The 23619-nt window shown below is 35.7% G+C and overlaps 1 protein-coding gene across 3 annotated transcripts in view; it reads right to left on the reverse strand.

Moving 5' to 3' along the window:
* Positions 1-23619, reverse strand: part of SNTG2 (syntrophin gamma 2) — a 213079-nt gene that overhangs the window by 51918 nt on the left and 137542 nt on the right. For all 3 annotated transcript variants that reach the window (XM_072333471.1, XM_072333470.1, XM_072333472.1), the window contains exons 9-11: positions 22347-22474; positions 9560-9689; positions 3099-3137 (exon numbers count right to left, since the gene is read on the reverse strand). In XM_072333471.1, the coding sequence (XP_072189572.1) occupies positions 3099-3137; positions 9560-9689; positions 22347-22474 (297 nt within the window). The remainder of the gene's footprint in view (positions 1-3098; positions 3138-9559; positions 9690-22346; positions 22475-23619) is intronic.

Here is a 23619-nt window from a genome sequence, read left to right on the forward strand (position 1 = left end):
TGGGAAACTGTTGGACATTGCAGACAGCATGTTGTAGGCAAGGGGAAAACTGCTTGGCCAGCGTGAGACTGTGGCTAATATAAACTAGCAGTCCAGATAGATGAGTAAGATGTTTTAGGAATTCTACTTGATTGAACAATGTCAAAATACAGTAAAAAAGAGCAAAAGCCTATTAAAAGTGGAGGTGGTATCACAGTTTATAGTTGAAATACCCAAAGAAAAATGAGAAATGATAAAAAAAAAAAAAAGCATAAAAAATAAGGACCAATGAGTAGATTAAAATTTAAACAGACTTTCTAGTATCTCCAGGCCTCAAAAGTATAAATAGCATCAAAAATTTTCCTCATAGTATAACCTGAGATTTAATCATTTTTGTTAGTACCAATTGCAATAACCATCTGTTGTAGTTGACCTTTTTAGTGAAGGCTGACTTCTGATAAACTGAGTGGAAGACAAACATTTGTCTTTGTCTTTTTCTAAGAGGCTATTTGTTGTTGTTGTTGTTTGTTTGTTTACAGGTAAGTTTTGTTACCTATCTATCTATCCCTTGCTGATGCATCTTAATCTGCGTCCTCTAGTCCTTCTTTGTCACATGCTGTGCTTTCATATGTGTTGTTTCTAGATTTCATTTTTTGTCTGATTTCCGACAGAGGTCAAGAACAAGCTCAAGGCAACTGTCTCTTTCTTTACTGAAGACATTTTAGAAATATCAAAATAAAAAATGATCCAAACTCCTGTTAATTCAATTAATGCAGCACTGCATCCTTGACACTGGTTGTGAAGGCCAATGAATAATTCTGGAGAAGTATTTCTGCAGTGAAATATTAGATTCTTCCAGTGTTCTAAATTGCTGACTTCTATAAGTACTGAAAATCTTATAATCACTACAAAAGAGAAAATGAAATACACATATGCAAACACAGAGACAGAGTTTGAGAGCTCACCTTTTCCTTCAACCACAAAAATCAAAACAAACAAGGCAAGAGTCATCACAGGAAACAGTGAAAATCCGTTTTACACCATAGGATCATATAGTCTTAGTTAATATGTAATTAATATTTTGCTATTTCTACCATGGAGAAACTGTTTCAGTGGAAGACAAGAAATGCTTGTATTAGCTTTAGAAAGATGAAAAAGAAACAGCAAACAAAATTTAAAACAACACTCTAGGAAGTAGTTTTTCTGTACTGAGAATCACCTAATTTACTGTTTCACAAAAAGCATACAGCAATCCAGCAATGTAACTTTTAGAAAATTGAGTCCCCAGTCTAACTGCCTGCTGATAGCACAGAATCAAGTGCTTTCAAGTCTCTAGAGAACTGTAATAAATTACATCATGTAGAAACAAAAGTTACAGTACTTGGAAAATGGTGACTGTAAACATCCTTCATACTCAATAACATAATGCATGACCTGGCTCAGCCCTCCTTTCTTCTGAGACCTACACAGGTTATACAGCCACTTGGAGCCACAGCTTTAGCTGTGGTGCTTACCTAACAACTTTTAAATTTTTATAATTCCTGTATACCTGCTAAATACTCATAGTTGTGGAGAAACTGGCATTGCACAGGCTGGGGTAACTCTCCATATAAGAGAATAACCCAGTGTTTGTTGCTGTCAGTCCTGTCTTAAATATTCAAGTCCTGACATTAAAGTTCTGATTCTATGTTTTGTTTTTCTCATACTCTGCATGGAAAAGTGGGGTAAGTATTACTTAATTTTAGGCACGCACTTTAGATGTGAGGCTAAGAGGTTACTCTTCTAAGGATCAAAGGAAAGACAGAAAAAAAGTATCCTATAAGGGATAATTTAAAGCAGCAGTATCAAGTTCCTCATATGAATAACTCTGGAATGGGATAATTTTCTGCACTGACTATAAAACCACCTTATGGACATTAACCTGCTAATTTAGGAAATTAAATATCAGGTTGTATGACTGCCCCCAATATTTTTTAAAAACAAGGAAGAACGTGTCATTTCAAATTCAATACTTTTTACCCTAGCTTTCATAATCAACAGTTTTTCATGTGGATTTGACTAATAGCTAAGAAACATGGCAAAGAGATCAGTTCAATGCATCCTTTTTATACAATGTAGTATTTATTTTGGTTTGGGGATAACTGCTGGCTATCTGCAATACACAAAACTAAAGACTTTTTTTTTTTTTTTTTTTTTTCTTTTTTCTTGAATACTGACATAAATATAAGAAAATAACATCATGAGTAAGAACATGTCAATGGTTAAATATGTCTAGTAGCTTCTAGAAAAGTCAGTAAATGTACATTTTACAAATGATAAATCAGTGACATATAAAACAACATACAATCTGCCACATTAGCATTTTTGCCCACTAGGAAGCATTTTTGACTCCGTTTTTGACATCAGAAATAAAATTCTAAAATAAGTTACTTTAGTAACACATTAAATATAGAAGGCATCTTGCCTAATCTTCAGTTTTTAATCCATAAACCAGCATCTTTTAGAAACCACAAGGATTGGTCTCTTTCTTCCTGAGTAATGGTTCAATGCTAGACAGACGCTGTGAAAGCATACATAAAATGAAATTTTCCAATAAAACCTTGAGAATGTTTCCCAAACATACAACATTAACCTGAAAAAAAATGCTAAACATTGTATTTTACATAGTAAAAGAAAAAGATCTGTAAGAAATAAGAAGGCTTCCCAGTGTGACAAATTCATATGGGTCTTCAGGACATTTGGCTAGCAGGAGCAGGAGCTCACCAGCCTGATCTCCAGAAGTCCTAGACAAATGACGATGGCAAATATGCAATCTGCACAATAAGTTGTGTCCAAAGCAGATTAGATCTGTACCTCGTTGGCTATCTGTGCACTACGTGAGATTTAAACACATGCTTAACTTGTCAGACTCACTGTGATTATACTGCATGCAAACATACTTGAGCTTACCAAGGTACGGTTCTAAGTTACTCTGTACCCCTCTGTCATGTATATACATTAAGTAGAACAATTCAGAACTTAAAACCACAGAAAACTTTTAGTATTTGCAAATTTAAGCACTGCAAATTTTTTAACTTAACAATCATTAGAAAATGTAGATAATAGAATGAAAGTCTTACCTGCTCTGAGGGAGAAGAGCATTTATTTGCCATTTTCATCTACAGAACCGAGAAGCAGAATACTCAGAGTTATTAATAAACTGATATGAAGTGCTTCTGTGATGCAACAAGCACTGAGATAGTTACTAAACATTGTTAATAAACACTGTATTCACTTCCAAATAATAAAAAATTAAATAATTCCACACATAAATACTAGATTATCACTATATGTTTATTTATATATATTTATATATATATTTATAATTACTATTATAAAGCAAAAGACTACAAAGTTTTCATGCAATCCTTCATAAAGATTTTCATTTCTGAATTTAAGTTTTCCACTCTGTGTGGAAATATTATACTGTACACAATTTACTTACAGCCATAATGCATAAGACATGACTAACGATGAAGCAAATATCGCTTAGAATTTCCTTTTAGTTTAACATTCGTTATAAATTACTTATTTTTCTTTTTGTTCACTGTTCAGATAAGAGTTAATCTGATTATAGATTTTCTTTGGCAGATGATGTCTGCGGTTTGCAGAGATGAGCAGTGGGCAAACCCTGGCGGATACTCTCTCCTTTAAGTGAAGTACTAATAAGTATAATAAAGATATGGAATCTAGAAAGAAGACAGAATTACTGGAAATACAGACTCCTCTACATGCAGGGATATAGACTGCACTGATGAGAACAGACAGGTGGGGCTAACTGCAGCTCAGGGGTTGAGCTGGCCAAGGCTGACCTGCTGGGAGCCTGGGGCAGCTGCCAGGCCTGGCTGTCACCCTGTGCTGGTGGGAGAGCTGGTCAGACTCCCAGAGGGGTCCCACCATACTCTGCTACACCTTCCCACCACCCCAGAGGAAGAATGGGAACAACCAGAAGAGAGATAGGGAACTGCCTGCAGATGTGGTCATGTGCATCATAGAACAGATAAGGACAAAGGTGAGGACTGAAGGGGGGCCTCTAGCATGGCTCCTTACAACTCTCACACACAGCTCTGACCACAGCAGCCCAAACCATCGTCCTGCACCACTGAGCAGTGGTAAAGGTGACCTGGAGCCCTGGCAAGAGGAAAAGGTAGCAGAGCTTCTTGGTGCTCTCAGGGCCCCAGCAGTATCAAAACTGTGGGTACTCAAGAACTACACTCTGTAATGTGAGCATTTGTACAGGACATAAGGAAAAGACACCTGCTCAACTTCAGCTACAGCTGATCAGTGCTTCAGATACAAATACATTCACAAAGTAACTACACAGGGGACAAGCTATGCAAACAGAAAACATTATTTCCCTGTAAGTAACCAAATACATGATAAATACTACCATAATATAAACCAATGCATATAATCAGAGCTAGCAGTGATCCTATCTCCTTCACCTTCCCCTCTGGTTCAGTCAAATTACTTAAGCACTCAATATAACAGGAAGAATTTTGCTTCCTTGCATTTTATTTTATTATGTTTCGATGAGCCTAGAAACCTGAGTATGAGACAGGCCATGCAGTTTTCCTGGCGAGTGAAGGAAGAATACTACAAAGAACATTCTCATCACCAGTCCAGATTCCTTCTGGTACAGGCAATAGGAAGGAGAAGCTTCCTACTCCACAGCATTTCACTGCACAGACTTAGCTCATTCCCTATTCAAAGCAGGAATGGCTGCAGCCCTGATGTAACTGAAGGGAGCAGAAAAATCTCCTTCCGCATTGTGTTACATCAGGTGGAGAGAAAAGTATGCACTCTCCACTTTGCAAGGCAGCAGGTGCTCTCTATATCCCTGCACAGCTGGTGCATTGAGACAGGAATACAAATGGAATAGGCTACACCTTGCAGTGACTGTATGAGTTGTCAGCGCTGCAGTATAATAACTGGAGACATCAGGAGAGGCTAAAACTGAAACCTTGGATCTGCAAAGACAGCAGGCAACTTTGAAGCATTAAGCAACTGTTATGACACTGTATGAACTGTAATTTACTGTAATGTACACTGTTTTAAATGAATACATACAGGAGCGGAATGGGGATGAAATCACTTGGAACCACACACCTACATCTAAATATCTCCCAGGCGGGGATTTATCTCACTATTGACAATGTCAATAATAATAATTTTATACCTGATATACCTATACTATCTTTCTAGTCAGCAGAGAGAGAAAGAAAGATCTTGGCAAGTACCTGTTTCTTCTTTTCCGCCTCTAAGAGGGTTGTATGCAGCTGCTTATTTTTTGGCTAAATTTAGGTGATGAAATTCCTATCCTTATTGACTTGCCTTTACAATCTCAATGGTTTGGTAAGTAGTACTTACAAATGTGATTTTCTGAGTTTAAAATTAAAAAAAAAAAAAAAAAAAAAAAAAAAAAAAAAAAGGCAGCAACAAAGAAGTATTGCATTTTCATCCTATCAGTAGGACTGTTTGTGTAATCATCAAAACAGTCCAGATTTTATACTGCTTCCTGCAGATTACAGACACTCAAGGATTTTATTTCCATCTGCATCTATCACACATTTTGTTGTATAATTAAAGGAAGCCATCTTTCTTCCCTCATTCTTTTCATATGTAAGTTCAAAACTCACTGTTCTTAGGTCAGAAACTTCTCTGTAATGTGATAGAGATTATCACTTATATATATCTGTATATTTAGGCATAGCAGAAAGTGCTTAAAAACTATAACATGTGTATTAAAACAGCTGTCAGAAACAAATATCCCTGATTTCAAACCAAATTTTAAATTTCTATCATCCTCCAGTGAAGCTGCTGGAATTGTTTACAAAAACCATAAGTACTGCTTACAGTGGAACAAGTGTGTCTTAACTCGTTCTCATACATGTTTGTAAATTACTCATCTATTTGTCATTAATGTACTGAAAAACAACAGCTTTAAAATATGCTGGGGAAAAAAAAAGAAAAGAAAAAAACTTGAGAAAGTTATAAATACAATATCTTTTTAATGCAAAATGAACTGGCAGCATTAAATTTAGAATCACAGAATCACCAAGGTTGGAAAAGAGCTACAAGATCATCCAGTCCAACTGTCCACCAATTATCAATATTTCCCACTAAACCATGCTCCTCCACACAACATCTAAACATTCTTTAACACCTCCAGGGTTGGTGACTCTACCACCTCCCTGGGCAGCCCATCCTAGCCCCTGACCACTGTTTTGGAAAATGTGCTTCTTGTTTTAGGTGTTTCTGCCTGTAATTACCACAGTAATGTTTAGTACTGTGTTTGAAAAAAAATAATTAAGATCTATAACAAAAGCTTCCTACATTCAATAGCTGACTACCTGAACAGTGCAAAGCAGAAGTTATTCCAAAAAACTCCTGTAAAAATCATCCCCAGCAGAGCACTGCCACTTCATCCTAGAAAGAACCTTCTAACTAAACAAATAATAACAGAAAGTGTGAGAAGCAGATGCAGACTGAGTTGTCTCCTGTGCTTTTGGATTGGATAGTCTCTGTTTCCAAACTCCCCTTGGTTTCTTCCACTATACCTCCTCCTGTGAGAAAAGGGGTGCACGAAGAAATAAATACAAGGTTCTGATTCACCAAATGTGGAAAGCTTGGAGAATACTGAGAAGTTTGGGGATTGAAACACAAATGAAAATGATGGGAAGATTCATGTGGGTGGAACAGCATATGAAATACAAGAATATGAACAGACTGGTGAATAATCTGGGGCAAGGGTCCTTAGCAAAAAGCAATCCACTGCTTGTATTACTGTTACCGGGAGATTTCCCTAGCTAAAAGTACAAGGCATGAATCAGTAAGCAGTGCTGAAAAGACACCCTTACTTCTTTCACTGTGCTGTAACATTCCCCATGCTTCTGTGTTTTATCTCCACAGCTTAGTACTAGAATCATTATTTCTCATCTACTGATCAACACTTCCTAGCATCCAGGGGTAGCAACATTATGCAGCAATGATTCTCCACATCTTCATTACTGAAACACAACTCCTCCTTTCTATTTTATCCCCAGAGAGCTTGCCTTTGCAAAGACGATATGTTTCAGTACTTCAAAAGAGTAGTCTGACACTCGCAGAAGTGTCACATTGCGGTAGTTATTTTTATACTGCCTACAATAGGCTTGTCTTCTGGCATAACCAGAAGATCTGACAGAGAGCTGCCTGTTGCTGAACAAGAGTGTTAAGTGGCAAACTTGCAAAATAAAATATACTGAGAAAAGGGTGACATGAAAGCGAGGGTGCCCAGCATCACGAGCAATTTAAGAACTAAAATTCAAAAATTATTCAAAATGGTATGCAAAAGTACATGACATAGGTTGTATATAAAAGGGTAGCATTAATAGGCACAGCTGAATTAAGAATGATTAAGCTGCAGATAGAATGGATCAAGTCAAGAAATAAATATTAGCAAAATCTAAAACTGAGCAGAAGTAAAATAGAAGAATGGAAAATATTGCTTAAATACTTAGCAATGGACCTGGTAAGAACACTGGAGCTCTTTATGCCAACAGCATCAGTGAGAAGGTCCATTGTGATTGAATATCAAGCAAATAATTTATGTAAAGATATAAAGGAATAGGACAATAAAAAATAATAATATTTTAAGTGTTTGGAAAAGTAATTGAATTCAGTGTCAGCAAAATAAATAAATTAACCTTTAAGTAGATAAAAGATAATGTGAAGTAATCTCTCAACCAGTAGTGATTCTCTTGAGGAACTACAGGAGAGGTGCCGAAGGAAAAAGGGAGGAAGAACTTCAGATTTCTGAACGACGATAATGACAGCAACAACATTTTGCAAAATGATAACAGTGAGGCAATAAAAAGCATCCAGAATGGATTTTCAAGAAGATTAATCCAAAGGCCTTGCTGTGTTTACTGTGGATGTCAGACACTCTGTGTCCCTTGCCTTGCCTCCTCAGAGGCCAAGAGCAGCCTCTTGCTGCCTTTTTCTATACACTTATGCTACACTCCAACCTCATCTTATAGGTCTTAAAAAAAAGGAGTTTGCAATAAAATAGATGCTATTATGTTATTATACCTCCTGTTCTGATTATTAGTAATTAAAACTGCACCGTGTCCAGACCAAGATGACCAAGAAAAATACTCAGTATAAAAAAGAATATTGCTGCTGACAGGTTGCAAAACCATTAAGATATTGTGCCAGGACACATTCTATTGGACATAGCACATTTAGAAAACATCAGACTAGAACCCAGCCCATAATAAAGTCTGCTTATATTTATAGCCTCTTTTTACTGGCTTATTCACCTATATCCTTAAAGTGGCATTTTCTCACTGTGTTTTTTAGAAAGAAAAAGAAGTGTGATTGGAAACTACAGTCTGGAATTGCTCTAAAAATATTCCGATATAATTTACATTGCTTTCTCAGATTTATCAAATAGCAATATCTATAATTTATAAAGAATGTATCACAAGCAAGTGTATTTGATTTTCTCAGATACATTGACTCAGTAACTGAATGTTAAAAAAAAATTAATTTAATAAATGAACTCTTTTGGATTACAAGTAACTTTTGAAGATGAGAAAAATAACTTCTATTTAGAATCTGATTTGACCGAAGACTTATGTTGAAACCCAATAAAAGTTATACAGAATATAATTTAAAGAACTAAGCAACAATTAATTTAGAATAAAAAGCACCAATTAAAGGAAACTTGTGCAGGCAGTTCTTCCAGGGAGAGCTGTACACTTCTTTTTTCATCACTGATTTCTACCATTTCAGAAAGACTGAAATGAATTTTCAATACAGAACATGTTCAAGTTGCCTGTTTAACTCTATGATTCATTCTAGGATCTTCAGTAATTTCCAGTTGTTCTTCCTTGGAATAATAATGTCCTGTCCAAATAATGATTTTCTGTTTCTCCTCGGATTATTTAACACTTATGCTTGCAACAGCAAACGTCACTTATAAATTTACAGCCTGAACTTATACCAGGATAAGCACCCTTACGCTTTGACAGAGAAGGATGAAATAATACGATTTTAAATAAAATAACTAGACAACTCAGAGAGGTAAAAATACCATCTCCCAGTAATTCACAATTCACTAGCTACTATTCTATTCTATTCTATTCTAGCTATTAGCTAGAATTTCCACATGCCTGCTTCAAAATCAATACTCATTTCAAGCATATTTTAATTACAAAAATATAAACATGAACTATTTGAACATATCTAAAGCTCTGTGAAATGATCAGGAAGGATCAATATTTTTCCTTAAAAAGGCTTTAAAATAATAACTAAAATCTGAATTTCTTACTGTTATTTTATTTTTATTTTTTTAAAGTAACACTGCAAGTCTTGAAAACTTCTTGGACTTTTGATTGATCAGGCGACCACTTCCTGTTGTTTCCTTTGTCCTTTTCCTTCCCATTAGAACACATTTTATGTGTTGTATCTTAAGTGTGAATTGTTTTCTGCCCTTGGAAAATTAGATATAATTTTACAACAGCATAGACAAGAAAATATGCAGAAAGTAACATACATTTTGCAGTGTCAAATCACTGATGTTAGTTGATATTGCTCTCAGCCAGTCAGCACTCTCCTGGGCTGTATAAAACTGAAGTATCCCAGTACTAACTCCATCGAGTGCCAGCACTTCAAATGCATTAGATCTGCAGTAAGAAGAAATACATCCATAAAGGAAGATATGTCAGTTTTCTGAAACTGTCCAATATTTCTCAGTGTCTACAATATCTTAACTTCTGAAATGTCTTGAGGTTTGAATTTACAAATCAAAAGAAAGGCAACAAAAAGAAGGATAATAATGGACAGTATCAGGAGCAACAAATACAATAAATACTTCCTCTGTACAAGCATCTATATGTGCTGATTATTTACTTCCCTTAAGCATATAGACTACATTTATTATTTCTGAAGTTAGGGTACTGTATTCAACAGATATGCATTAGATTTTTTTTGAACAAACATAAACATTATTGAAACCAAAGTGCCTTTTTTTCTTTATTGTGTTTTGGTTTCATTTGCTAGCAATGTATATGCTGCAGCAAGCTGTCTTCTCCTGTTTTAATGGCTTTGATTCCTGTATTTTCCACATAAAAATCCAAGCAACATTCCCTTCAAATTCTTTCACAAGGCAAAAAATTTGAAAATTATACTTACAAATTTCTTTAAATCATTTTTGAATGTAAGGAACTTTCTCATAACAGCATGTACATGTGCTAAGATCCACTTGTGGTTCATTCAATTTTTATGCATACTTCACTTATTTACAGCAACTTTGTTCTGCAGATGCCAATGTCTTCCTTACTATCTGCACTATATTGAATGCTATGCATCTATCTCTGAAATCCCACACATCTGGATGATGGTGGAATACATTCCTTTTCACATACTATTAAAACTTTCAGAAGGAACAACATACATTTCTTAAGTAGTGCCATGGAAGTATGCTGGTCTTTAAAATATATGATATGCAATAGTTTAATCAATTAAACTTCTCACAGTTGCATAGGTGACTTCAGTGCCCATGGGTATCATGAGAATTAGATTTCATTTAAATCCTTGTATAGAATCTCAGAATATCCTGAGTTGGAAAAGACCTGTAAGGATCATCAAGACCAGCTCAAAATCAGACCATATGTCTGAGAGCAATCTCCAGACAGTTCTTGATCTCCTGTAGCTCAGGGCTGTGACCACTGCCCTAGGGAACCTACCCACTATCATCTGGTGAAGAACCTCTCCCTAATCCCCACCTGACCCTCCCTTGATACAGCTCCATGCTGTTCTATCAGGTCCAATCACTGTCACACAGTCCACATCACTGAGCAGAGATCAGTGCTCCCTGTGAGAAGCTGCAAGCCACCACGAGACCTCCCCTTAGCCTGCTTTGCTGTGGGGTAAACAAATCAAGGGACTTCAGACCCTTGCCATATGTCTTCCCCTCTAGACCCTTCCCCATCTTTGTAGCCTTCCTTTGGACACTCTCTAGTTTCATGTTATTTTTGTAGTGTGGCACCCAAACCTGCAAATGGTACACAAGGTGAGGTCACACCAGTGCAGTATAGGGCAGGACAATCCCTTCCCTCACCCGGTAGGCAACGTCATGTTCAATGCAACACTGGAAATGGTTGGCCTTCCTACCTGCCTGGGCATGCAGTTGACTCACATTCAGATTACTGTTGACCAAGATCCCTTTCAGCAGGGCTGCTCTCCAGCATCTCATCCTGTAGCTTGTACTTATAGCCACTGTTGTGCTTAAGTTGTACATAATTTGTAGAATACTGTTGCTATCTGCTGTGTTTACACAGTTGATGTATTTATACTTGTATGCTATACTGGTTTATTTGTGGCACTATACTAGAAATAAACAAATTATTGAATCAAGAACACTGTTAAGTTGTGGGGTTGTTTAACCTGTGATCCTCTTATCCAAGCTGAAATCCTCTACTGTTTACCTTGTAATAAACATCAACATAAGCATTCAAAGTGACACAGAGTGGTTAACAGGAAGTTGCTTATTCATGACTGACAGAAAAAGTTGTTTTCCTAACAGTTGTAAGAGTTCCGACGATAAGCATGAGGAATTAAAACTACATACTCGCTAAAAATAGTAATATAAAGTGCCCATTGTATACAATATTAACAAGACCCCAAATTTTAATAAACAAATATGTACATCGGCTGACAAATACTCTTTATTGTTAAAGTATAAAGTGGTATGATTGCAGCTAGCAAAAACAATGTCCTTCGTCTAAAGGATTAAATCCATAACAGCTGATTCCCTTGTCTTCCTTTCATGATAGAATTACCATGGTATCTACTAAGACTTGACATCAATGGCACAATTCTATGTCACTTTCATTTCAGCAGATCTGTTTTACCTCTTTGGAAAGAAAGAAAAGATCAAAACAAATCCTTATGTTGTCTTCTGGTGAATAATCACCTTTTAAGAACACAGTTCCCTTTATCTAAAGCTCTCAAAAAGATCCCAACAGTGCAGTAATGGAATGACTCGTGGTGTGATCTCTTCAACATCCATCTGAGATGGGAGATCTATCATTACCTATGCACTGATACACAGAGGAGCATAAAAGCAAACAATCTACTGCCATAAAGAGAAGCCAATCACAACGCCTTCTTTAGATAGTATTCTTACAAAAATGCAGGACAATCCAGAGCATTAAATGGAGGCAGAAAACAGTGTTCTCCACTGAATCAACAGGTTCCCCAGATAATAACTCAGTTTCAAAAGATGCATAGAAGTATGTGATTTGAATTCCTTATCCCAGTGGCACAAAGTTATAAAAGTGACTAATGAATTCTTAGGAGAACAATGAACACAGCTAACACAAACAATAATGTAAAAATCATGCTTAAAAGAAACGTCCCTAGTCCACCAGCCGACAACAAAGCACACACAATAATTTAGATGCAGGTATTTCAGATATGACCTCACAAACAAAACACAGAGGGGAATAGCAAGTCCCTCAACTAGTATATCAGTATATTTAATTATTACTAGTACAGCCTCATTTGTGACTACCATTCATCACTGAAAACACATACAGCTGACTCATGCTGCAATCTGAATCTGCTGTGTTGGTGGTCACATTTTGTGGTGTACGGGATTGGGGCCCCTCTGATCCTTCTTTTCTGACCAAGGCAGAAGACTGCTTTTAGCAGAAACCAGCTCCTTTGAAGCAAGCAAGTGAAATGAAAAAGAGCTAGCTGCCCATCTGTGCCAGCAATACAGTGGTTTTGCCCTCATTTTTGCTCAACTTTACTGTGACTATTTCTTGTTTTCTATTACAGTTGTTTCTCTCTACAGAACCATTATATATTGCTGTACGTATTATACCGTGGTCTGAAGAGTATACTGTATAAAAAGCAGCAAGGAAAACCAAATATTGAAAGTGAAACAAAAGATGAACAATATGATGATTTTTTTGTTTCCACACTAAGTGAAACAAGTAAGAAATAATGCAAGCATCAAATAGCACTGGAATTCAGGAGGTAATGAATTCTAGATGCTTAAATACCACGCTCTTCCCTATTTCCTCAAAACAAACATGGAAGAAAAAAAAAAAAAAAAAAAAAAAGCCAGTAAACACCTACTCCGGTTAAATGACAAAGATAATCATTCCACTAATTATCATCTAATAGGCTTGAGATACCTCAGAATGCAGTGAAGGTGCATCATAAAATTACATCTTGTTTTTTTGGTGTTTTTTTTTTTTTTGAGACTTCAATGCCATCTTAAAACACAAAAAAAAGGGAAATTCCCATGTCTTCTGTTCCTCCTGTTATTGTACTTCTGAAACTAGAACCAGAAACTAATGGACTGGAGTTCTTAAAACCTGATAATTTGAAACAGCAGAAAATAAATACTGGGTATAGCTTATACACAACTATATAAAGGGTTAGCAGGCTACAAATCTGGGACTGCAAACACCAGAAACCACAAAAAAAAAAAAAAGAGGAAAAAAGCACAAAATGGAAATCAGAAATATAAGCAATAATTTCTCCATCCTCTTACACCAATTATCATTTCAAATACACAATTAAATATACTAACAAGAATTTTACCTAACTTTTAAGTCACTACCAAAGCTCATGAAACTCTTCCCTGAATGAAGCACAAGACAAAATCCTTCAGAATACAAAAGCTTCCACTTCCAAAGATGCATCAACTCTATGACATTTTACCTTCTATACCATTTCTTCATCACAAAGCAGCAACCACTGAATGCACCAGTTATAAATTGTCTTACTGTTGAACTGTTTGTACTCCAAGTGTGAGAAAACTGAAGGCCTGTCAAGGTTATGTTTCAGCATCCAGTGTCAAATACTATTTCTGCATACATGTAATCTCTATGTGGAAACAAACAAATGCTGTAGACTTAAAAAAATAAAAAGGAAAATAGATAAAACTATTTTCCTTTTAATATTTCATTTGATTCTGTTTTTTAAGCTTCCCTCTCTTCTGTCTCCTCCTCCATCTTCCTATCTCATACTGCACTTGGCCATGCTATTTTTAACTTTAAATTGCATGAGTGTGAATTATAACAATACCAAAAAATGTTTACTTTTCTGAAATTCTCAAAATTTAAAGTGAATTACCCTCCCATTTCTTCATAATATTTTCAAACTTGGATCCCAATCTGTAACTGCTTCCTGAAAGCATTTCCACTAAACAACACAAGAAGCAGCTATCTTCTATGTTTATATCTCATATTCACACTAAACTGATGAATAAACCTGCATACCTGGTCTGTTTGTTAGTTTGTTTACTAAATTAATTTATTTTAATAAAATAAAAATTATCTCAGCAAGAATGGCAGAGCAATAGATGAGTACCAGTAGACTTAGTTCTCTTCCTGTCATTGACACGTTTTGACAAATAATATTGACGTTAATAGAATATAAAATGGCCAGTGGGAGTTTTACCATACAGAGCAGTTAATAAATGAAGGAGTTGTTACATCAGAAGACTTTTCTAACAGAAAATATATTCTCAGTGCCATCTGGAATGGGAAAAGCTGAATTCTTATGTTATCGGAGGCTAAGGATTTCAGCAAAAGACATTTTAAGATTTTCAGCATCTGCGGCATGTGAAACACTTTTTCCTTTAGTCTGATCTCAATGTACTATTGTCTTTCCTTCATAAAAGCCTAGATGCCAGCCTGACAGCAGCTGTTTCATCTGAAATGTACTACCATGCTGATGTAGACAGACACATTTGATCAGCTTTGAATTTCCCCAGGTCATAACTTAGTTTTCCTTCCCATTTCAATGATATTTTGATGTCTGAATTCAATTTTTATTGCTTTTCTTACAGTGTTTTCTACTGACTTGTTTACATTCCTGCATGTCTTTCTTGCTAGCATTACTATTTAGCCTGAAGTTTTATGGATTATGGAATGGAAATTCCCCAGAAAACAATTGTCTGGATTACTCAATCTCTTTGAAATTGTGCTTAAAAATATGGGTTTTAGTACTATAAAAAATACATAGCCTTATAAATTAAAAAATAAAATAAAATAAATTATCAGTTTCTTACATAATCAGACAATTTACAGAAACTATGAGGCTAAAAAGCTACCAAGGTATTAAACAAACTTGGATTGCATATCATGTTTGCTTTTCTAATGATCAATTTGCTTACAGTATTGTAATGTTGTTTTATTTTGTATTAAACAAAGAATAATAAAGAAAGACAACTTGAAGTGTCAGAGACATTTTCCCTCTTCAGATTTTCTTTATCATCATTCCACAGCAGCTGTATCCCATTAGATTTGTAATTACTCTTGCAGAAGAATGGGGCAGTGTGAGATGGGTTCTAGCATTGATTAGGTCTCTCATCCTCTACCCCATGAAATCCCACAAAAGGTTACAAAAGCACCACTGATGGGAACTGACAATGGTACTATTGCTTGCTAAAGGAGAGAAGAGTAGGATTTAGGTGTGAGATATCTGGCTTTGCTGAAGAGAGAAATAGCAGTTGAATTACAGTCTGCCAGACAGTGTGCTTTACTTGTACTAAGTAGTAGAATAAAGAAAGATGTGCAGTACTCTTGTTGGAAAACAGGATCTGCTGGAATGACTGAGAGCCATATGCGGTGTCACTGCATGACTGTCCTCCCCTGAAGGCAGCTCTGCAGAGGACTTAGGGGTCCTAGTGAACAACAAGTTGGCCATGAGCCAGCAGGGTACTCATGTGGACAAGAAGGCCAATGATATCGCAGATGCATGAAAAAGTGCAACGCCAGCAGGGTGAGGGAAGTGATCCTCCCCCTCTACTCTACTCTGGTAAGTCTGAATCTGGAATGTTGTATCCAGTTCTGGGCTCACCAGTCCAAAAGATATGGGTCTTCTAGAGACAGTTCTGTGGAGAGCCACAGAGGTGATGAGGGGGCTAGAGCGTCTTTCCTATGAGGAAAGCCTGAGAGATCTGGAATGATTCAGCCTGTGGAGAAGACTGAGAGGGGATCTCATCAGTGCCTATAAATAACTAAAGGGGTGGTATCGAGAAGATGGGGCTGGGTTTCTTTCAGTGGTACCCAGCGATAGGGCAAGGGGCAATGGGCACAAACTGAAACACAGGAAGTTCCATATGAACATGAGGAAAAACTTCTTTTAAGAAGAAGATTACAGAGTTTTGGAATAGGCTGCCCAGAGAGATTTTGGAGTCTCCTTTATTCAAAATCTACCTGAATGCTACCTGTGCAACCTACTACAGGGAACCTGCTTTTGAAGGGGGTTGTTGTGTTGATACACAAGATCAAGGGATCTCCAGAGGCTCTTTCCAACACCTATGATTCTGTTTTATTCAGAAATATCTGTTCTCCCTTGTAAATCTGCAAGACAGCAGTATCCCAGAGATATTCTGTGCCTAACTACAGTATGGACCTAGTCCTCTCGCTGCCATCCATCAAAAGGCTCCATTAGGCTCCCATGGAAAATTAATTTCTTTATCATAATTTATCATAACAATATACTTATGGTAATTTCTTCATCATAGGAGCAACTTAATGTCATTCTTCTGCACTTTGTACTATTATGTTGCATTCCATTTTTTTACATTTTCAATAGTTCCAGCCTTTCATAACATATTGTACTCCTCTTCTGTACCAATGTCACCATTGATTTTATTAATATACTTCTGTTTTCTGTATAATCAAATATTCCTTTAGAGGCAGAAATGTCCCTTCAAATCTTTACTTTCTTTCTCATCTTACCTTTTATCAGGTGTTATTCACTTTCCCACCCTATTGCTGCATTTCAGTTTAGTTGTGATGTTTTTAATGTAAGTATTCATTCTTGTTTAATTCTTCTCATATTCTCCCTAGTCCTTAATGAAAACTACAATCAAGTACTAATTCAGTTTTTGTAACTCAGGGAGAATATGTTTAATTTCTACACCTTGCTCAAGATGGCTTATTTCATTACTTTCTTAATTAAATACATAAATAAAGGCTTGTTGTTATCGTACTGAAATGCTAAAATGTGAAATAGAAGCTCTCAAAAAGATTCTCTGCTAAGAATATAGTGAGCCAATAAAAAACACACACAAAACCCCAGAACAATACACTGCAATAATTGCAACCTCTAGAATACCAGGAAACAAATTAATACAAAAAGTTAATTATGTTGTTTTTGTAATTGGGGTCATAGTCACAAGAACTTCTAGGGCCTGGCTAAAGTAACTTCTAGTTCAACAATTTCTTCTATTTAACTTCCATACTCAAAACAAGATATTATTTTTCTTTCTGTACACTTATAATGTTCAAGAAGTTATACCTATCTTCACTTATTCTTAAATACTTAAAATGTATTCACTTCCGGTCAATACAGCAAATAAAAATGATTATCTAAGGCTATATAACATCTGCTGTAAGCACTACAGGTATTTATCTACACATATCTTCAAATAAGTATTTAGACATTCTGCAAGAAAAAGTAAATTTTATAAATGAATGGTGCTACATCTCCAACATCTATATTACTATTTTTTCTTAGTATTAAAAATAAAAAAATTATAAAAAACAAGCTCCAAGCTACACCATGAACAACAAGCTCTTGGTTGAGCATGACGTACTTATTCCACCTACAATGAATTTAGTGATGAATTCTAACAGTCAAAAAATGCTTCCATTATTATATAGCAAATGTGTACCCACAGGAGTAGAGTTAACTGTACATACTACCTTACAAGGAAAAATGGCAAGAAATGTATAATGATAAAAGTACAGTGTTATATTCTAAAGGCAAGGTAATAGTAATCAACCTAGTAAATAACCAACAAGAACAGACTAACCTAACACATTACAAAGAAATATACGCTAATGACATCAACAATAGCAAGTGCACTAACTGAAGGGGATTTGGGTAGTCAATACACTTATCTTGATGTTCACATTGACTGAAAATATTACTACAAATGTGGGAAAGATTAATAGCAGCCAGCAGGTCAAGGGAAGTGATCCTGCCTCTCTACTCTGCACTGGTGAGACTTCACCTTGAGTACTATGTCCAGATGTGGAATCCTCAGTACAGGACAAACTTAGACCTGTTAGAGTACATCCAGATGAGGGCCACAAAAATGATCCAAGGGATGGAACATCTCTCCTACAAGGATAGGCTGAGAGAGCTGGGGCTGCTCAGCCTAGAGAAGTCTCTGGGAAGATCTTTCAGTATCTAAAGGGGGAATCTAAGAAAGAATGGGACAGAATCTTTAGCAGGGTCCGCTGTGATAGGACAAAAGGAAATGGTCTCAGACTGAAAGAAGAGAGATGTAGATTGGATATAAGGAAGAATTTTTTTTACAATAAGGGTAGCGAAGCTCTCTAAAGGGCTGCCAGAGAGGTGGTGGATACCAAGCCCTCAAAAATGTTCAAGGTCAGTCTGGATGGGGCTATGAGCAACCTGTAGGTGACCCTGTTCACTGCAGTGGAGTTGGAGTAATTACCTTTAAAGTTTCCTTGCAACTCAAATGATGTTATGATTCTATGAAAGAAGGGGACCATCAAATACAATTTTCATCTTTCCTTTGAATTATTCTGTGATTGGGATGCTTTTCTTTTGTTTCATTATACGGAAAAGTCACTTCAAATTCTTTGCAACATGTTTGTTCTTCTTTAAGTAGAAGGAAGGAAAAACATCTATTCTGTTCCTTTTTATTTTTGAAGTATGCATTCTACTGACAAAATCTATCAAAAAATATACTAGTGTTGTTAAATCACCAGTCTTCAGTCTTTGCGGGGAAAAGTCAAATGAAAAATGAAATGTAATGAAGTGTCAAAAAATAACCCCTTTTTCTTTCACTGAATAAATAAATAAATAAATATATAAAGATAACAATAGTTGAACAGACACAGATACTCCTGATTATCTCAGGATGCCAAAGGTAAAAGTATCTCCTTTCTTGCCAAAGTTACTGGAAAACTCCAGTGTATTAAAAATTAGGTAATTATACAACGTTTTTTAACCACAAGGAAAATAATATGTCTTAATCTAGTTAAATTAGATTTGATCTAAGTCACAAAAAAATATACCATAGTCTAAAAAATAATAATTAGATATAAAACTTATTGTTTAATTGAAATATCAAAAAAATATTGAGCTAGATTCTGGCACGCTATACATTGTTATACTTTATTTTTTAAACTAAAGGTAACAAAAAGATGTTCTTCAGTAACATATCAGATTCTGTTTGACCTAACACAAGCAAATATCAAAAGAAGATTTACAACAAAACAAAATCATGAAGAGAACTTGAGAGAGATCAAAAGTGTGAAGGACAATACATAGACACACGAACTCAATACTGGAAAAGAAGGTATGTTGTTTATGAATTTATACAGATAGATTTCATGTAAACATTCACAGAATTACAAAATTAGTCAGCTGGATCCATGTTAGATTCAGGGAAACTGCCATGAATTCATTCATACGTGAAAGGAAGTAAAGGAATATATATATTGTTGAAAGGAGGATTGTTATCCTGTCTGATGTCACCACTTATAATCATCTGTAGGGTTTTATTTCATGCAAAGCAGACTCTACATTTTAGAGAGCAATTACTGAGCTAAATGTTGGAATTTCTACCTATAAGAACATGAGTAAACATAAAAGAAAGACTGCAAGTAGGATAATACGAGGAACTTGAATTTGAATTCTAGAAAAGGAGAAAATGGGGTAATGGCAGTCTGGTTACATTAGATAAGAATAAACACCTTGTCATGGTGCATTCCTTGCCCCCCACTTTGCCCGGTCTTTTTGTCCAAGGCCTAGTGTATACAGTGAGGTGCAAAAGACCTTGTCCTCTGGACTGACAGCAATCATGGTTTTATCAGAGATAGTTAATGACCACCGTACTGTCTCAAACTGTGTACTCAGAACAAGTAGCAGACATCTATTTCAGTAGAGTCAATTCTAAGATGTATGACCAGTTGTCTTACCCCATAAATACCAAGCAGCTTAAGGATCTCTTTGAGATTCCATCTTGCACACCAGAATCTCCCCTTGAGTAGGGTCACCTATCGAGATAGAGGTTACTTAACGCCTGCATAGAGATTCACCCGAGACATGGTGACACCTTGCCAAGAAATCCTCCATCCCCCAAAAACTGTTTTTAAAGCTATACAAGCTTGGCTAAGATTTGATCTTAGATTCATTATGCATCCCCCACCCTGCAGCAATAAGTCAAGGATATCAAGCCATTGTTAATCTTGTTAAGACACTGTCATCACTGTTCAAATTACCATATTATATCTATTTTATATCAATAAATATCTTTCTGCTTTCCTCTTACAAGGCATTCATGCAGTGAACATGGGAGTCACCTGTATTTAATCTGTAATTAATCTCAAGGTGGTATTTCTTTAATGCTCTTTCAGATATTCTTGTTGGATTACAAACATAACCAAGGAATGTTTAATACAACTAAAACACCATGGGATGATGATAGTTTTTATGACAGGATTCTTATTTAGAGCTGTTTAATAACAATAACAACAGAACAGCAGTAGTAAGGGAGTGCTGTGTACATGAAAAATATACAAGAATCAGATGCTTCACAAGAGAATGTATCTATCCAGGACTAAGACTGAAAGCACTAAGCTCCTCCTCCATTATGTGAAAAATATTTGTATCTTTGATGAGCTAAGAGATATAGCAGCTAGGCATCCACACAGCTGCTCACTCTCCACCTCTAGCAGGACAGAGGAGAGACCTGGGAAAGGGTTGAAAACTTACAGGTCAGGATAAATATATGAATTATCTTATAAGCATAAGAAAGAGGAAAAAGAAACCAAAACAAGTGAGAAAAAAATCCTCAACAAGTGCAGCAAGGGCAATCACTCACCATCTCCCCCAAAAATAGAATGGCAACATCCACACAAACTTCTTCCAAGTGTTTGTTGCTGAACATGTTTTAGTATGGAATAACACTTTTATCAGTTCAGGTCTGTTGCCCAGACTGTTTGTGTTACCAATCTCTGGCCCACCTCTAGCCTACTTATTGAGGACAGAGGCAAAGTGGGAAAAAGAGAAAGCCTTGATGCTATGCAAGCATTGGTCAGCAACAAACAAAACACTGATGCGTTGTTAATACTGTTTTAGTCACAAACTCAAAATACTGAATGGTATGGCTACCTGAAGGAAATTAATTCCATCCCTGCTAGACCCAGTACAGTATCAAACATACATTATCTCTAGGCATTTTCAAAATGAGTAAGCTGATCTTTTCAGAATTGGGATCTCTAGAGTCACTTAGGATTGCTCCTTAGGATGGCTGGACAAGATGATAATCTTGGAGATCATTTACAACCTTAGTGATTCTATGATTCCACAATCGTAGCACATAGAGGGCACATAACAGGAGTTAAACTGATTACAGCTACCTGGGTGATAACTGAGCTTAGAAGCTTAGATACTCTATATTCTTACACATAAGCTTTAAATTCAAGAACACTGATGATGAGCTTGTACTTAAATGTGCACAAGAAAATTTGTTCACTTAATCTACAGGAGAACTTCTAAATACAGAATGGATGCAGCTCTTTGTAAATTTGGAAGGGTTGGACCAAATGAACAAGTCAGTTGAAGGAGGAATGAAGAAACTGACGGAAACATTCAGACTAAGGATGCACAAGAACTTAAAATATTTCTGAGCAATTTATTATTATTGACTTGTGATGCTTGAACACAATATTCAACTAGTTGCTAACCTTTCTCAAGTATATTATTTACTGAAGCTTCATTAAACCTCACTTTATTTTCACTTATTTCCCAAAGTCCAGGACAGTCACCTCTATCTTATTTCATAGATGATTTATAAACTATTGTCTAAGTGTCTGAGATGTGGCAAGATTCTACAATCACAAATATAACAGAGGAGAGTACACTCTGCAAAAAATCTGGTGTCAGTATGAGTTTCTATATAGCATAGTCATGATGATTGTGCAGTATGTTATCATTTGTAAAGAAAAAGGAGCATTAACTGACATTAATAAAACCTGAGAATAAAGAATTATTTTATTACAAAGTGAAATGCTTATATCTTAATGTCTGTGCAAGGTGCTGATGCTAACTGAATTCCCGAGATAAAATAGGTTATGGAAACATATTTGTAGGAGCTACACTTATGTTTCTTTTTTTACTTTGTCTTTTGGTAATCACCATACATGGCAGTTTTAATAACATGACTTTCATACCTCTACTCAAAGAATACACACATAGCCTATACTCCACAGCAAAATATTACATACAGCTAATTCATGCAGTGCTTTCCCTTTTAGATTACAAACCTCAGTTTATCTGTTCCAGTTTTGTACCTCGAGATTCGAGCCATTGACAGAGGAACTGATAAGGTGTCTAGCCAGCGCTTTTCATATTTTGGTTCATTAGCTATGGGCGAAGAAGGGGACGATGGAGCCTGTATAGAACAAATGAGAATCAGTAAGTACAGTTTACAAGACAATGTAGCAGAAAATCCATGAATATGCATCTCTAGCTCTGCTTGTTTCAGAAATGAACAATATATGCAATAAAACCATTCAAGAAAATCAAGTTTTAATAGAGAAATAAAAAGAATCATTTCTGTGAAAGAAACTATGGCTATCTTGATACTATGCTTGTCACTTAATTTTAGTATTGCCTTTACACTAAATACATTTATATTTTTGTTAATACTTATAACTGACAATAAGAAGGACATTTTCTTTGCTTTAATCACATACATCCTGATTTCTTGCTAAACACATCATAAAATACATTTCTGGTATAAACTAATTTTATCTGTGCAAATCCTTAACACGTCTCAAACAACCATCAAAGAAAAAGATGCAATAATATCCCAATAAAAGGACTACAGTAGTCATTAAGAAGACTGGTTCATTACTTATTTAACTGACTTTTATTCATAGTGTTATTTAATAGTTGAATTAAAATAGTTGAATTTCTGTGTTACCTCTATCCATGCATGAACTGCAGAATTTTGAAATTTTACCTCTGAAGTTTTCCTTCAAATGCTTCTACTAGAAAGACAAGATTGCTGATGCTCCCTAAGCAGTACAGAACGTCCAGATCTCAGAACAGTGAGAACTCGCGTTTATGATGAACTTAACTCATGTTATTAAAACATATAAATGCCATTGCAAATTAAGGTAGAGGAATTAGCCCAGATATTAGTCAGCTCTAGAGTAGAGTTCATACAGAGATGGTTCAGCCTGTTCATATACGTAGCATCTTATGCATTGCCACTAAGTAACTAATGCATGAAGGCAACACAGTATAAAATGTGTATAAAATAAAAATATTTATTTTTATTTTAAGTTTAGAAGTTATAGAACTACTAACACTAAAACTTTCAGACAACTTATAAAATAATTGCATAATAACCAGTTTCTTCCTTCTGAATAATATCCAAAGATTTCCATCAGTCTATCAGTGACTGAAAATACAGGATTATGTCCAAATTGTGAAGAAGCAAAAATAAAGGAAAAAGGAGGAAAAAAAAGAAAAAGAAAAAAGGAAAGTAAAAGAGATAGAGAGACAGAGTATGAGATGAAGAGAAATAAA

This window comes from Excalfactoria chinensis, chromosome 3 (genome assembly GCF_039878825.1).
Source record: "Excalfactoria chinensis isolate bCotChi1 chromosome 3, bCotChi1.hap2, whole genome shotgun sequence".
Classification (NCBI taxonomy): Eukaryota; Metazoa; Chordata; class Aves; order Galliformes; family Phasianidae; genus Excalfactoria; species Excalfactoria chinensis.